This window comes from Xiphophorus maculatus, chromosome 9, assembly GCF_002775205.1.
Source record: "Xiphophorus maculatus strain JP 163 A chromosome 9, X_maculatus-5.0-male, whole genome shotgun sequence".
Classification (NCBI taxonomy): domain Eukaryota; kingdom Metazoa; phylum Chordata; class Actinopteri; order Cyprinodontiformes; family Poeciliidae; genus Xiphophorus; species Xiphophorus maculatus.
Window position 1 is genome coordinate 26,851,021 of NC_036451.1, and position 15,184 is coordinate 26,866,204.

At 39.9% G+C, this 15,184-nt stretch overlaps 1 protein-coding gene and 1 long non-coding RNA gene across 2 annotated transcripts; both read left to right on the plus strand.

Moving 5' to 3' along the window:
* Nucleotides 1-401: 401 nt before the first annotated feature.
* LOC111609672 (piggyBac transposable element-derived protein 3-like) lies at nucleotides 402-1,889 on the plus strand. Its single transcript, XM_023339214.1, has 2 exons — nucleotides 402-740; nucleotides 849-1,889. Exons 1-2 carry the CDS (start codon nucleotides 548-550, stop codon nucleotides 1,325-1,327), a joined length of 672 nt encoding a protein of 223 aa, XP_023194982.1. The 5' UTR covers nucleotides 402-547; the 3' UTR covers nucleotides 1,328-1,889.
* Nucleotides 1,890-3,342: 1,453 nt separating this feature from the next.
* LOC111609779 lies at nucleotides 3,343-3,943 on the plus strand. Its single transcript, XR_002753324.1, has 3 exons — nucleotides 3,343-3,492; nucleotides 3,576-3,688; nucleotides 3,761-3,943. It is a non-coding gene; the product is annotated as an uncharacterized LOC111609779 (long non-coding RNA).
* Nucleotides 3,944-15,184: the final 11,241 nt, after the last annotated feature.

The window sequence follows — 15,184 nt, forward strand, 5'->3', positions numbered from 1 at the left end:
GTTTGGGTGCATCTCTCAGAACAGAATTGAAATTCTTAAAACTACCTGTTCAATCTTCAAATTACTGTGTCACTTCTGCACATCAAAAAAATTAGTTTTGCAAGTTTTGCTTTTGTACATCATGTAGCTGGTTATGTACACTTCTATGCTTTTATAATTGTAATTTGCTTTTATCGTCTTGATCAAAATATGTTAACCCTCCTGTTGTCCTCGGGTCAAAATGACCCGCCACTGTGTTAAACCCCCCCCCCCCCCAAACAATCCCCTAAATGTAATTTTTTTAACTTGAGATTTTAAGACTTTTCCTAGATTGGCCCAGACAATAGAAAAAGTTCAGTGTTGCTTTTATTCTCATTTCCATGTAAGCTGTACAAAAAAAGGTACAAAGATGGTCTTCAGGTCAAAATGACCCGTGAGGCAAATGGAGTTGAAATCAAGGTCACAGAGTTATTTACAAACCATAAAATGTTACAAAGTTTTAGTTGTGTCTCAGATCAATCAGTAGCAGAAGTGAGCAGAGAGTGGAAGGCCAATTTTCCGAGCCACAATGCCAGTCAAACTCTTTCACACCTACTCAAGACTGATGCGATTTGATGACCGTGAATCAAGACCAGCAAGACGTATGACAGACAAACTTGCAGCCATAAGAGAGGTATGGGACAAGTGGGTGGAGCGGTTGCCCTACCTCTACAATCCAGAGCCTGATGTAACAGTGGATGAGCAACTGGTTCCATTTAGAGGTAATCTGTTTTCATATTTGTAATAAAAGTGATTTTCACTATTGATTTCTTTGACTGTTTTCTGTGACACTGATACTAATCACTGATGCTAATGTCTTTTGTCCAAAGGTTGTTGTCCTTTCCGGCAGTATATGCCCAGCAAGCCAGCAAAATATGGGATCAAGTCATGGGTGGCTTCTGAATCAAGCTATGCTTGGAAAATGCAAGTCTATACTGGGAAGTCAACCAGTGGATGCCCAGAGAAGAACCAGGGGTTGCGAGTTGTGCTTGATGTGACAGAGGGACTGAGGGGTCACAATGTGACATGTGACAATTTCTTCAACTCTTATGAACTCGGACAGCAGCTCCTGAAGAGGAAGATCACCATGGTTGGTACAGTTCAAAAGAACAAGCCTGAGCTCCCACCTGCACTGCTTGGGTCAAAGGAGAGAGAGGTCTTCTCCTCAAAGTTTGCCTTCACACCCACCACCACTCTAGTTTCCTACCTCCCAAAGAAAAACAAGAATGTAGTTCTTCTGAGCACACTGCACAAAGACGGCGACATTAGTGACCGTGAGGACAGGAAGCCAATCATCATCCTGGAATAAAACCGAAACAAAGGAGGTGTGGACAACCTAGATAAGGTGATTGGAGCATATAGCTGCAGAAGAATGACTGCCCGCTGGCCCCTGGTCATCTTCCACAACATCATTGATGTGTCCTCCTACAATGCCTTTGTGATTTGGATAGAGATCAACCCAACCTGGATGTCTCATAAGCACAACAAGAAGAGGGTGTTCCTGGAGCAGCTAGGAAAGGCACTTGTAACTCCACTCATTGAAAGAAGGAAGCATGTCCCCCACACAGAAGCCTCAGCAGCAGTTGTGAAAGCTATTCAGAGTGCAGCAGCTCCTGATCAACCTGAGGATCCATCTACCACAGCCACTTCCTCAGCTAAGCCAAGTAAGAGGAAGAGATGTCAGTTCTGCCCTCAGACTGTAAAACACATACTGTGTGCTGCAGGTGTAAGAAATATATCTGCAAAGGCTGTGCACTTGCATACTGCCCTACATGTGCCAATTAGTTGAATGGGTTATGTTATTTGTCATATTTTTGTATTGTACATCCTCTTGTTCACTGGAGAAAAGTAAAAGAAAATTAGTCACTGTGATGAATAAAAATGCATTCGAAACTCATTTTGCACATTTTTTTTCTTAAGCTATAGAAATTCAAGTGGAGAGGGAAAAGTCAAGTATTCACACATTTTGTGGTGAGTGACAATATACAAGATAGAATTTGGTGTTTAAAATTCAATTAAGCTGCTTATATTGGGGGTTTATTGAAGACGGGTCATTTTGACCCGGAGGATAAAGGGTGTATACAGAAAATGAGGACAACAGGACAACAACGTGTCTGTGTTGAATTCTCAACTTCCAAAATAGCATCAGTTCATTGTGTAAGTCTTAACATGCATAAGTCTTAAAGTTGTCATAATGTGAATCATATATTAATTAATTTATATTCTATTATTTTCTAAATCTGTCCTGAATTGGTAAATTGCTCCCAAGTGAGTCCTGAGTTTCTCTAACAGGTCAGTGTATGAACCATTAGCTCAACCAACGATCAACCAGTTTTCTGAAACAGATTGGAGGTGCATCTTGTGAACCATCAGTTGGCAACATTATGCTCTATATAGTCAGAACACAACACAATGTTACATGTCTGAGAACTGATGAACAAGTATCTGGGCAGAGTGAACAGCCAGAGAGAAGAAGAGGAGTGAGGCTGAGGAGGAAATAGTTGGGAGGAAAGCAGAAGAAGAGTCAGAAGAGGCTGAGGACATCTGCCAGTTTCCATCAGTCCAACATCAGGACATGGCTGAGACCCACAACATGATGCTGATGGAGGTCCTCCCACCCTACTGTTCATTCCTTAACCCCACTGAGGAAAAAAGATTCCTCAGTGGAGTTAAGGAACAAAGTGACTATGGAAATTAAAATGTAATGTAATTTCTACAGCACTGTACAGTTTTCCTTGAGGAGATTGTCCTGTGGCTCCTTTTCTACTTTTTTTGTTCTCTGCATTTCTGTCTTTTTCTTTCTGAATCACCATGGCATGGTCCATGAATAAATTATAGCAAAAGCGTAAATCAGTGTTTCTCAATCCTGGTCTTCAGCGTCACCCTGTCCTGCAGGTTTAGGTATTTCCCTTCTGCCACACACCTGAATTGTATCTCTGGATGATTAACAAGCTTCTGCAGTACTTGATTGTCATCCAATCATTTGAATCAGCTGTTCTGGAGTAGAGGCACATCTAAAACATGCAGAGCAGGGGGGCGTTGAGGACCAGGGTTGAGAAACACTGGCGTAAATGATCCTTTTGTAGTCTCTTCTCATGACTAATCGATTTGACTGTCTTATCTGTACATAGAGAGACTATAACTTATTATTTTGAGTCACTGATATGTTAACAGACAGGATTTTAAGAGCTGAACTAAGGATTTTGAAAGCAAACAAATGCTATTTTTCCTGTTTCTACAAATTGTTTTGAGAAATGCGCTTACTGTTTTGTAAATGCCAACAATGACTCGAGAAATGCACCAAAAGTGACTGAGAAAAACTAACCTAGCATAAATTGTCTCAGCTGTATCAATTTGTTTGCCTGTATGAAAAGTGTTCACATTTACAGCTTTGTTTCTGCTAGCTTGCAGGAAATGTAACTTACATAAATGGTTGAAGACAGCCTATTGGCCTTCATGAGACTCAGATAAATGGTGAGTATCTATTTCATAAATTGCCTAAAACAGTTATATTTGTTTTTATTTGTTTTTTGTTTGTGTATTTTGTCTGGTTGCAGACCAGAGGATCACACCTGTTGACAACAAACAAAGGTTTAACTACTGAATTTTCAGTCAGAAATGATCACACCACCTGGTTGAAGTACCTGTGTCCATATGCAAGTCAACAAAGGTGAAACAAACATTTAAGCGAATAAGATGTTCATGTAGTGCATCTTTCTAACTTTTTCTTTTTGTTTTCCAGCAGAGAGGAAACACCCGATTGACAACATGCGAGTCTCAATTTCAACCTGTGACTGGGAAGACTACAACCATCCTGAGCAACGTCTGATCTCAGCGACTTGTGACTCTCAACCCAGAACAAGAATCCTTTTATCACCATTTTGTCTTCTACAATATGTTATCTCTTATGTGGACACATACTGTTTGTTTTGTTTTTGTTTTCCAGATCTCAGTAATACCGTGAGGAAACTGGACATAAAATAGAATCAGTTCTTTTTTTAACTTGACTTTTTAAATAGAAATTGTTTCTTTAAGTGGATTACTCGTAATCTGTATTTTTGTTTAATTAGAAATTATTTTCTTTATAACTTTCTGTATAGAAATGCTTGACAAGTTACACTTCCTTGGTTGTTGTACTATAATTTGTATGGTAAAATTCTGGTAGGAACAGAGACCAGTAATTTACCATAAGTTTTTTTTGGGGGGGAGGGTTTACAATAAAATGTCAATATATCATACAGTCTGGATGTGTTTTTCACTCATGTAGATATTATGCCTCAGTCAGCATGACCGTATTTACTACGGCAAAACCACATTTTATTTTTTTTAAAATATTTTAGGAAGTACGGTATTTTACCGTATATTAAAAATACGGTAAAATCCTGCATGTACAAAATACGGTGAAAAACTGGCAGCTGTGGTTGCCAGAATTTTACCGTATATTAAAATTACGGTAAAATCCTGCATTTACAAAATACGGTGACAAACTGGCAGCTGTGGTTGCCAGAAATTTACCGTATATTAAAAATACGGTAAAATCCTGCATTTACAAAATACGGTGACAAACTGGCAGCTGTGGTTGCCAGAATTTTACCGTATTTTAAAAATACGGTAAAATCCTGCATTTAGCAAATACGGTAAAAAACTGGCAGCTGTGGTTGCCAGAATTTTACCGTATTTCAAAAATACGGTAAAATCCTGCATTTAGCAAATACGGTAAAAAACTGGCAGCTGTGGTTGCCAGAATTTTACCGTATTTTAGAAATACGGTAAAAAACTGGCAGCTTTGGTTGCCAGAATTTTACCGTATTTTAGAAATACGGTAAAAAACTGGCAGTTTTGGTTGCCAGACTTTTACCGTATAAAGACGGTAAACTTCTGGCAACTCAGCTGCCAGTTTTTTACCGTAAAATGAGGCCGTTTTTTTTTACAGTGCAGGCTTCCTTGTGACTGGGACATTCATGTGGAGCCAAAGCGACTGAGCCACTGTGATGTCCTTATTTTAACACACAAAAAAAAGTTCTCGCTCCAAGTTATGCACACGTACGATCCTTGCGCCACTTAGGGAGAAAACAGCCGCATGAGAGCGTCTTTTGATGCGTAGAAAAATATGAAGGCATCATATTTATCCCCAATCTCCTTCACGGAGACGGCGCGGTTGAAAGCGGCAGTGGGAGCACGCTGAAGGATGAGGATTAACAATGACATAACATGAAGAGAGGGTCTGTCAGCGTGGTGACACCTCGTTTCGCCGGCCTTTTGTCTGATTACCCCAACAGCGGCCCGCCAATGACAGGGATGATCACAGGAAGGCGGGAAGAACACAACTGTCAGGCTTTACGCTGCAAAAGCCCAATTCTCACCATTTCTGCTGCTACAAACCAGATTCTAGGGAGGAATCAGGAGAGAGTGAGGGAGGAAGAGGAGGGGAGAGAGTGAGGGAATAGGACACACGGACAGCTTACAGGGGATACAAACCAAAAGATTATGGTAATCTTCCCTTCTTTGTCCTCCGCGAAATGTTTTCGTACTACGCCTTTTATCTGTGTAAGAAGGGATGTGAACCTCTTCAGTTAGTGACAGTGGGCACTTTCTGTGTGGTTTCTGGGTAATTAGCACCAGTAGCAGGCTCTTTCTTTTTCTCTGCTCAAGCTTATGGTCTTCTTAGGGACGGCAACAGGGGATTTTCAGCCCCCCCCACCCCGCCCTCCATCCCTCCATCCCTCTGTCTGCTCTTAAGGAGCGATTCCCAGCCCCGGCCGAGCCGCCGCAGCCATCTGTTAGCGCTAGGAGGATCAAAAACCTTCAAGACTCTCAGCGCTGCTGACAATCAAATGGACAGCTTAAGTTCAGACAGGTGACTGAATTAATTATTCTATTCAGGGTGAAACTGAGATGTTTTCAATGGAGTGGTCAATAGACTGCTCATATGCCCTGCGCCGCTTTTTGTTCTAGCGTCAAAACGGTGAAAAAAAACCAACAAAAAAACAAAAACACCAAACGATGGGATTCTTTTACGAGAGAACAATTAACCTGAAGCTTTATTGCTGTTGCATGTATCCTAAGTACCTAAATATGATGGTAAACGAAGAAGTTAAACTTGTTATTAGTGTCTTGAGGCGTCATAATCTGACTTTTTAATTTCTCTTGGTGGCCAGTTTGCTGAATTGGTGGGGTGGCGCTAAACTGAACCGCTAATCTTTTTTCCCATGCAGAGCGACCAAAAGGATAAATTGGCCCGCCGCCACCACAAACACACCTTTTCAATTTAAGATAATACCAATATGAGACCTGAAAGAACGCCCAAAGCTTATGCTCATCATATCAACCAGGGCTTTTCAGCAGAAGGTCAAAGGTGGCCCTCAGATAAAGTGCTAGACAAGAGATCAGTGGGGACCGTCCCTGCCACACCTAGAGAGCCTTAAAAGTGATATGTTCTCTTCATCATAAGTGCTGGCAATCCTGAGTGAATTTGTCTTCTTTTTCCTTCAACCTTTGATGTTTTTGTGTGGGTTTTTTCCCAGTTTTTCCTTCAACAACACCTTCTCGCTCCACTCCAGTGGATGAAGCCTCTTTTTGTTGTGGTTCAAGCTGCATCTTATTGTCTCTGTCACGGGTGCTTTGTCTTACCAAAGCCCACTGCACCCTCAGAAAAGCAGGGGGGGCTTCATCAAAGCTCAGGCGAGATGGACTCAACAACAGTGGATTAAGGTCTTCTGCATGATAAAGTCCCTACCTAGGGGTGGAATTAACTTAATATGTGAAAGAATGTTATTGAGAGGGAATAAAGTGCCAAAAAGCCCCGTCATTCTCTTCGTAATGTCCTAATCCAGCGCCTGACACAGAGACCTTGGGCTGGAGTTTGTTAATCACAGAGATGCCCATCTGTATTCCCTGTCCTTTAAGCTATTTAAACTTCGCCTAAACTCAATTATTGTCCCTGGGAGACCAAAATGGCATATTAAGCTACGTGAAAGGGTATTCAGACCAGGGGGGAGTGGGGAAAAAAAGGAATCCCAGCCTGAAAATGAGGAGGTGTCTACGCAGCCCAATTGAAGTACAGCTAAACAGATTAGAGGCACAATCTACTGACCTGAAAAATAACGCGACAATGAGTTAAAAGATGAGGAATCTCACTTTCAAAGCGTCCTCTAAACTGTTAAGCAACCTAGTCATAGTGGATGTTAGAGACGGTGTTTCAGCATGTATTCTTCTATTTACGGCTCTCGCAGTGAGAGACGTTTAGGACCGAATATGTTTTGCATTTTGTTCCATCACAGATAAAACTTGTTGGATGTTTCTCTGTGGAGGGGTTAGTATCTCAACTCATTCTAACAACCACTGCTTGTAAAGAGCCAACAGTGAGTGAAGAGCAAGTTTAAAAAAAAAGTTTAGTGTTTTCTGGAAATTAGATTTCATATAATTAGCTACAATATTTAGTCTCTTAGCTGGATAAGCTTAACATGGTGTTACACATGGGAAGGTTGTTACAGAATACATACCAAAGGTGTTTTCATTGTAGATAACCATAAATGTCCATTAGCCATCTCTTTTTATATTTGTTTGAAATATTAAGTTAAATAATTCTGACTAAAACCAGGAAGATAGAGCACATCGACCAGTTCTAAAGTCCTTCCACTGGCTCCATCTGGTTCAGAGAATAGACTGTAAAATACTGTTAGTTTATAAATCACTGAACGGCTTAGAACCACAATACATTAAAGATCTGCTGTTGTTGTATCAACCTTTCAGACCTCTCAGGTCTTCTGGTTCTGGTTCTGCTCTGCATCTCCAGAACCAAACATGGAGAAGCCGCATTGTCAGGTCTAAATACCTATTAGAGACAATTTAAACAAACACAAGAAAGACAAAGAGAGTTAGATTCTTGTATACTCGCGAGGAGAGCAGACAGAGAGATGTTTCCAGTTACAAATCTCCAAACTACTCTGGAAACACATCTCCCGCTCCCTCTATTTTATTGCTTTTTTAGGGGACCCTCTTACACTGGGCGCTTGCAGCTTCTAAAAGGGAGGGACAAAACAATTTATCACATGGCTGCAGCGCTAATGACCTTTACTATTTAGACATATGTTATCTACAATCTAAATCCTTCTTGCTTCAGTCGGGTACCAGACACAGGCCGACGTTGAGTAAAACAAGTTGTATATCACACAGGAAAGCAGAGTTTATTGCTGGGCAATAAACTCTGTTGTCTCCGCTATCTCCCAGGCTTTGCTGATGGCATCTTCAAGGAAGTCACAGGAAGGAATCATAATTATTCAACACACAGAGACATTACTTAGAATAGAGGAAAAAGAGAAAAAGCATATATTTAAACTTTATCTAAATGTTACTACAAGGCTACATGATACAACGAATATTTGATAATTACTAAAAATACAATTTATCCAACAGTTTCCCCCTATTTATCAAAAATTTGTTCCACATCTCTTATCCCTCCAAGAGCAGCCACTTCAAATGATTTTCAGCTGGGAGTTCATTTTTTGGAAAGCAAACATTTTTACACTCAGGGGTTATACCCAGTCCAAAAGTCAGGATCTGGATACCTGTCAGAAGAGTCATCATCAGAGTATTCTTTGTCAACATCAGATTTTTTCTCTAATAAAGGATACATCTGTGCCATCTGGTCCTCCATGGGTGAAATCGCTGTGGTAATGAGACGGTTAAACAAAGAACGCAGGCACGGAACAAAACAACATCCACACAAAGTCAAAATAGCAGCAAAAACTGCAATTGATACTAAGACAGAGGACACAAGGTTTCTATACTTCCCAAAGGCATCCATCCATGCATCCCACATGGAAGTATCCACTCCAGAGTGTTCCTTCATTTTGCCGTTAAGGGTTCGAAGCCCTGTAATGGCCTTCGTTAAGCTTCCATCAGCTGCTGTATTGTTTGGTAAAAATGTGCAACATTTTTCTCCAAAAATCATGCACACCCCTCCTTTCTCAGCCAGCAACATGTCAAGAGCTATACGGTTCTGGAAAGCCATCAGTGAAGTAGCAGCCAGCTGTTCATGCACTGCCTCGAAACCAGCCTGTGTCCAATTTCCCAGTCTTTGCACATTGTAATGGATGTAATTTATTCTGTCTACGTTTTTGTTAATCGTGCACCACCAACAAATTGTAGATTCAAAACCAGCCCCGACCTGATCAACTAATTTATATTCATCAGGCACTCCACGAGGGACTCCGATGGCATCGATGTATGTCGGATCAATATCTGTATTTTTCCATGTCACTTCACGTTTCTGTAAGTGTTGCCTCTTCTGAAATAAAACACTAGACAAAGAGAGCATTAAATCTTCAACAGATGTAGGATATACAGATACAGGTAATAACAGAGAAATTAATGCACAAAAACCTGTTACTTTTCGAGGTAATCTATCAAAGAGTCTGTCATCACCGCACCACCACCAGACATCTGCACGAGAAATAGGGTTAAAGTCATCGTTTACAGTAATTACAGTAGTACACATAGTTTTAGTAAGATTCCCTATTCTTTTCCCAGTTCCCGTTATATTTACACATGTGAAGTTAGCTGGAGCTATTTTCTTAGAAAATAAAGGTTTCTTTTCATCTGCTGCAGCGAGGGGAAATATTGCATCATAAATCACACAGGTGCCTTTTAGATTTGTTTTAGTCATTACTTCTAACAAACATTGTTTTGTGATTATCGCTGGAGTCACACGAAGTAGAGGCCGTGGTTCCATACAGACTACACAATCTTTTTTAGTCATTTTTGCAGCTTGTTCTACCATTAACAACCAGTTATTATTATTACCTGACACACCTGTGGCAACCCTGAACCAGTCATCAACAGTTTTTACCTCTTTCACTTTTACCCCTATTGTCCATGGAGAAGTATCACTTCCCCCTTCTTCCTTAGATTCTTCACAAAAGATTATTAAAAATTTTGGATCAGCCCCTGATGTGTGAGCCCATAAATAAAATCCCCAACATGTTGTATCTGCTTTTTCTTGAAAACTAGGAGGAATTAAAGGATGTTTAATCGTGTTTATAACTATCTGTACTCCTTCATCTGTGCGTGAAATAGTCAGTAGTTTTTTGTGATATTGTGCATAAGTTGTAGTACCCCAAGTCTTTGTCCATCTATTACCCTCGTCAGCTACTAAAGTTTTCCAACCGGTATTAGAGATATCATTTGTCATATACCAAGTATTGTCCCTGTAATTTATCCCTTTGTTCTTTTTTGCTGATGTTAAACCTGCCCAGGAGACTGAAACAATAGTATTAGAACGAGGTGGAATACACACTTGAATCCCTACTCTCATTCCATGAGTAGTGCTACAAGAGTTCTTTCTTGCATAAAGTTTCTCCACACGAAAACACAACAAAAAACCAAAAACAATAAAAACAAAAACAATACATTTATTTGTCATTTTGCTAAGATTGCAAACTTGTTCAGCTCCTAAAAACACTGCAGGGTTGTGGACAATCTTCACCAGTTTCAAACGACCAAACCTCTATTCAGTTTAGCCCCCTGTTTACCTGGGCTTTTCCGCTGCAGGTCAGTGAGCGTCTCAAGCTTGTCTTCTTTTAGCTACTTTTTAAAATGAAATGACCTTTTTGCAATGTACTAAATGTACCCAAGTTGATCTCTCTGCTATTTTCACAGCTGTAGGCGTTGTCAACAAAACTTGGTACGGCCCTTCCCACTTCGGAGAGTACCAGTGCTTCTTCTTAATGCTTTTTATGAGCACCCAATCTCCTGGTTCCACTAAGAGATTTTCCTGCTGAGACACAGAAGAGTGATCTTCAGTTTGTTTTTCTTTTTGTTTTTCTAACATGGCTCTCATATAATCAGCTAAATTAGCTTCATCGTCTATTTCCCATTGATTTTTAAACTGTGGCAGTCTATACGGTCTTCCAAATAGAGTTTCAAACGGTGTAAGCCCTGATGTGCTTGTAATGTTAATGTATAATTTTACCAAATCTAAACACTGCGTCCAGGGCCTACCAGTTTCTTCAATGCACTTTTTTAGTCTAGTTTTAATTGTCGAATTCATCCTTTCGATCAATCCGGCACTCTGAGGGTGATAAGCACAGTGATTTTTTAAATCCATGTGAAACATGGTTCCTATTTTTTTTATAATTTGGTTTACAAAATGAGTTCCATTATCACTATATATTTTTTCAGGAATCCCATATCTAGGAATGATATCTTTACAAAGTGCTTTTGCTACTGTTAAAGCATCTGGATTTTTCGTGGGAAAGAGTTCAATCCATTTAGAGAAAGCATCAATTATTACTAAACAGTACTTTTTCCCTTCACTTTTATTTAATTCTATGAAATCCATATGTATTGTTTGAAATGGATATTGCGGATTAGGAAATCGTCCTCTGCGCGGTCTTAAATTTCCCTGAGAGTTGTGTTTCGCACAAATTAAACAAGCTCTACAAAAAGTTTTTGAAAAAGAAATAAATCCATAAGTTTTGTAATATTGATGCACCTGCCCTATCATCCCTCCAGTTGAGACATGCGAAACGCCATGGCTCAATATTGCAGCCCACCTATACAAGTTTTTTGGCAAGATAGGCTTATTTGCAGGTCACTTATAGATTTGATCTTCTATTTTTGCTCCATTTTTAATCCAAAGATCTTTTTCTTTGTCAGGACTTAAATGTTGCATGTCTTTTAGGATCTTTTGTCATATGTTTGATTTTTCTTCCATATGTAAGACCTTTATTTGCCCCTCCGCTGCTTTTTTTGCCATCTCATCAGCAAAGGCGTTCCCTAGAGACACTTTATCTTTCCCTGTGGTGTGTGCAGCACATTTACAGATTGCTAGTTGTTTTGGTAGCTGCACAGCTTGTAGCAAATCTTTTAATAAGTCTGCATGAGTTACTGGTTTTCCTGTAGAAGTTATCATACCCCTATTTTTCCAGTATTGTGCAAACGTGTGTACTGTTGCAAACGCATATTGACTATCGGTGTAAACCGTCACTTCCTTATCTTTCATTAGTTTACAAGCGGTAGTTAGCGCTATCAATTCTGCAGCCTGAGCTGAATAATGCGAGGGAAGTTTTTCAGCTTTTAACACTAGTTTTTCAGTCACTACTGCATAACCAGTTTGAGTTATCCCTTGTACATTTTTCTTTGAGGAACCATCAACAAAAAGTATTTCACCGTGATCTAATGGTAGATCTTTTAAATCATTTCTACTCTTTGCATTTTGTTCTGCCATTTCCTGACAATCATGCTTTGTACCATCATCTGGAAGAGGTAACAAAGTTGCAGGATTTAAAATTGTGCATCTTTCAATAGTTAGATTAGGTTGTGATAATAATGTACTCATACAAGAGAGATGCCTCGCAGGCGATAAAAAAATCATATTTGTTTGTAATAATAGTGCTGAAACTGCATGTGGTACTCTTAATGTTAACGGATGAAACAGTACTATAGGAGCACTAACTTCTACTGCCATAGAAGCAGCAATCACTGCTCTCACACAGGGAGGCTGGGCGCACGCCACACTATCAAGTTTGGAAGAAAAATATGCTATTGGTCTCATTTTATCACCATGTTGCTGAACTAGCACCGAGGTCATATACTGACCTTTGCAATCCACCATCTGGAAAAAATGTTTTTTATAGTCTGGTAAGGCGAGCGCAGCACTTGACACTAGGGCCTGCTTTATTTCACTTAGTGCTGTCTCTGCTGCCTCTGTCCATTCCAAAGAGGAAGACATTTTCAGATCTTTTTCATACATTAATTTGCTTAAAGGGGCCACAATTTCTGCATAGTTAGGCACCCAGTTTCGACAATAGTTAGTTAATCCTAGAAAAGACATCATCTGTTTTTTTGTTTGTGGTTTAGGTGCTTGGAGAATCGTTATTTTTCTATCCTCCATTATGGTCCGCCCTCCTGCACTTAAATTATGACCCAAATATTTTACTTGTTCTTTACACAGTTGGAGTTTATTTTTATTGACCTTATGACCTTCCTCAGCTAGATGTTTTAGAAGTGCTAAAGTGTCTTGTTTACAGATTTCCATGTTTGGAGATGCTAATAAAACATCATCTACATACAACAAGACTTGGCTCCCTCCTGGAGGTTGAAATGTTGACATACTGGCACTCATCACTTGAGAATAAATTGTAGGGCTCTCACAGTAGCCCTGGGGCAACCTGGTATATGTGTACCTGTTCCCTTCAAAAGTAAATGCAAACCAAAATTGACTCTCCTTATCAACTGGTATTGAGAAGAAGGCATTACTGATATCTACAACAGTAAATATTTTTGCATCTGATCTAAGAGAGTTTAACAATGTATATGGATCAGGTACACACGGCGCCCTTTGAATGACGGCATTGTTTACTGCTTGTAAATCTTGAACCATGCGCCATCCAACAGAAGGTGGTTGTTTTTTAACAGGAAAAATAGGAGTGTTACATGGAGAATTTTCACACTGCACTATGACTCCTGCCTCAATAAGATCTTTAATTACTGGCTTTATACCCTCCTGTGCATCTGCTTTTAAAGGATATTGCTTAACTTTTGGTCTAAACTCTGTTTTGGGTCTAATTTGTACTGGCAAAGCTTCCTTGACAAGACCCACATCTGTGGGCCCCTTTGACCATAATTTATCAGGAACGTCTTTTAAAAGGACTTCCTCTTCTTCTGTAAGAAACATTTGTCAGTTTTGTTTGGAGTACAAATGTTGTCCCTTTTGCACCCATGTTGTCCAGAACAATGCTTTTCTAGTTAACCCAGTGGAAGCACTAGTTTCTATGTTTGAGGAAGTAGTTACCCAATCGGTAGCTGCTTCTCCTTCCTCAACAAGATTACCTAATTGATTCCACTGCTCATTTCTTTGTTTAAACAGAGAGACATGCGGGGAGGTCTGCGTTCTGTCTAAAGATTTTAAATCATCAGGAAGAGCAACAGCTGCAACGGCTGTGTGTTTTGTATCTGTATACAGATAGGTCACTGTAATTTTAGCTGGAGTGACCTTGTTGAGCCTGTCTTCATAAATCTTGTCAGGCCCAGCCGTATTCCTGAACCAAAGAGTTATGTGTAAATTGTCAGGAGGCATTTGATCCTGTAGGGCAGAGATGGCTTTATCTCCCTCTGTCAGGAGTGCCTGAGCAAAGTTATGTGGGGGTCTACAGGGCACTTCTAGTGTATAACAATAGTGTGGATTTCCATTGCCCTTAACAACAAAGAAATCTCCCTTTTTCATTTCTGACTGCCTTTTAACTGCTATGTGCCCATCAGTGGTTGGAATCAAAGCTAAACCTAGCTGTATAAGGCCATCTCTGCCTAATAAGTTTACTGGGCATTCTGGGAGCAACAAAATGGACAACTGGCAAGCTTGTCCCTGTGGATCTCTAAGCCAGACTGGCTCTGATTCATTGACTTGCGTTAATTTTCCCCCAGCTGACCTCACGACGACAGTTTCCCCACTAATCTTTACCCCAGTAATGTTTTCTCTGCACGTTGTTCTACATGCACCAGTGTCACAAAGGAAAACTACAGGTTTACCATTTATGAAAAGAGTTATTTCTGGTCTTACACTATCCATAGATAATAAATCCTGTAGATTTAATTGGACTTCTTCACTCTCTAAACTTTCTGATTCTAGTCATGCTGACTGATCTATGTATTTTTCTGGGCAATGTCTGGCTATGTGTCCTTCCTTCCCACAACACCAACATCCTAAATCATTTTGTTTGAAATTATTTTGTCTGTAATTATTTTGTCTGTAGTTTGCTCTTCCCATTCTCCCTCTCTGTCCTCTGGGGTTTTGACTTCTACCCCTGAAGCTTCCTCTGCCTCTCCTTTCTTGATAAAATATTTGCTCCTCATCTTGGAAAAAGGCTCCTGAAACCTTTTTCTTTTCTTTTGAGACCTTTTCTGCGTGTATAGCATGGTTAATGTATTCGTCTAAAGTACCAGTGCCCAATCCTATGTAATGTTTAGCTACCCACGCTCTAATCGCATCTTTTGACCCTGCATGTAATGCATTTTTTAGCTGTTGCTTATATGGACCATTTTCATCATTATTTTCCACTAACCCACTGTGTGTTTTAAATACTTTTGTCATTCTCAGGCTATATTCATCAAACGATTCTTCCTCCTTCTGTTTGACTCTACTTATCTCAGTGTAGTTTGCTCTGCG

What these genes read in the sequence shown, in the direction of transcription:
- LOC111609672 (XM_023339214.1), top strand. Translation starts at nt 548, where the DNA reads ATGCCAGTCAAACTCTTTCACACCTACTCAAGACTGATGCGATTTGAT. An exon ending in GCAACTGGTTCCATTTAGAG is followed by an intron (nt 741 to 848) that starts GTAATCTGTTTT and finishes TTTTGTCCAAAG; the next exon opens with GTTGTTGTCCTTTCCGGCAG.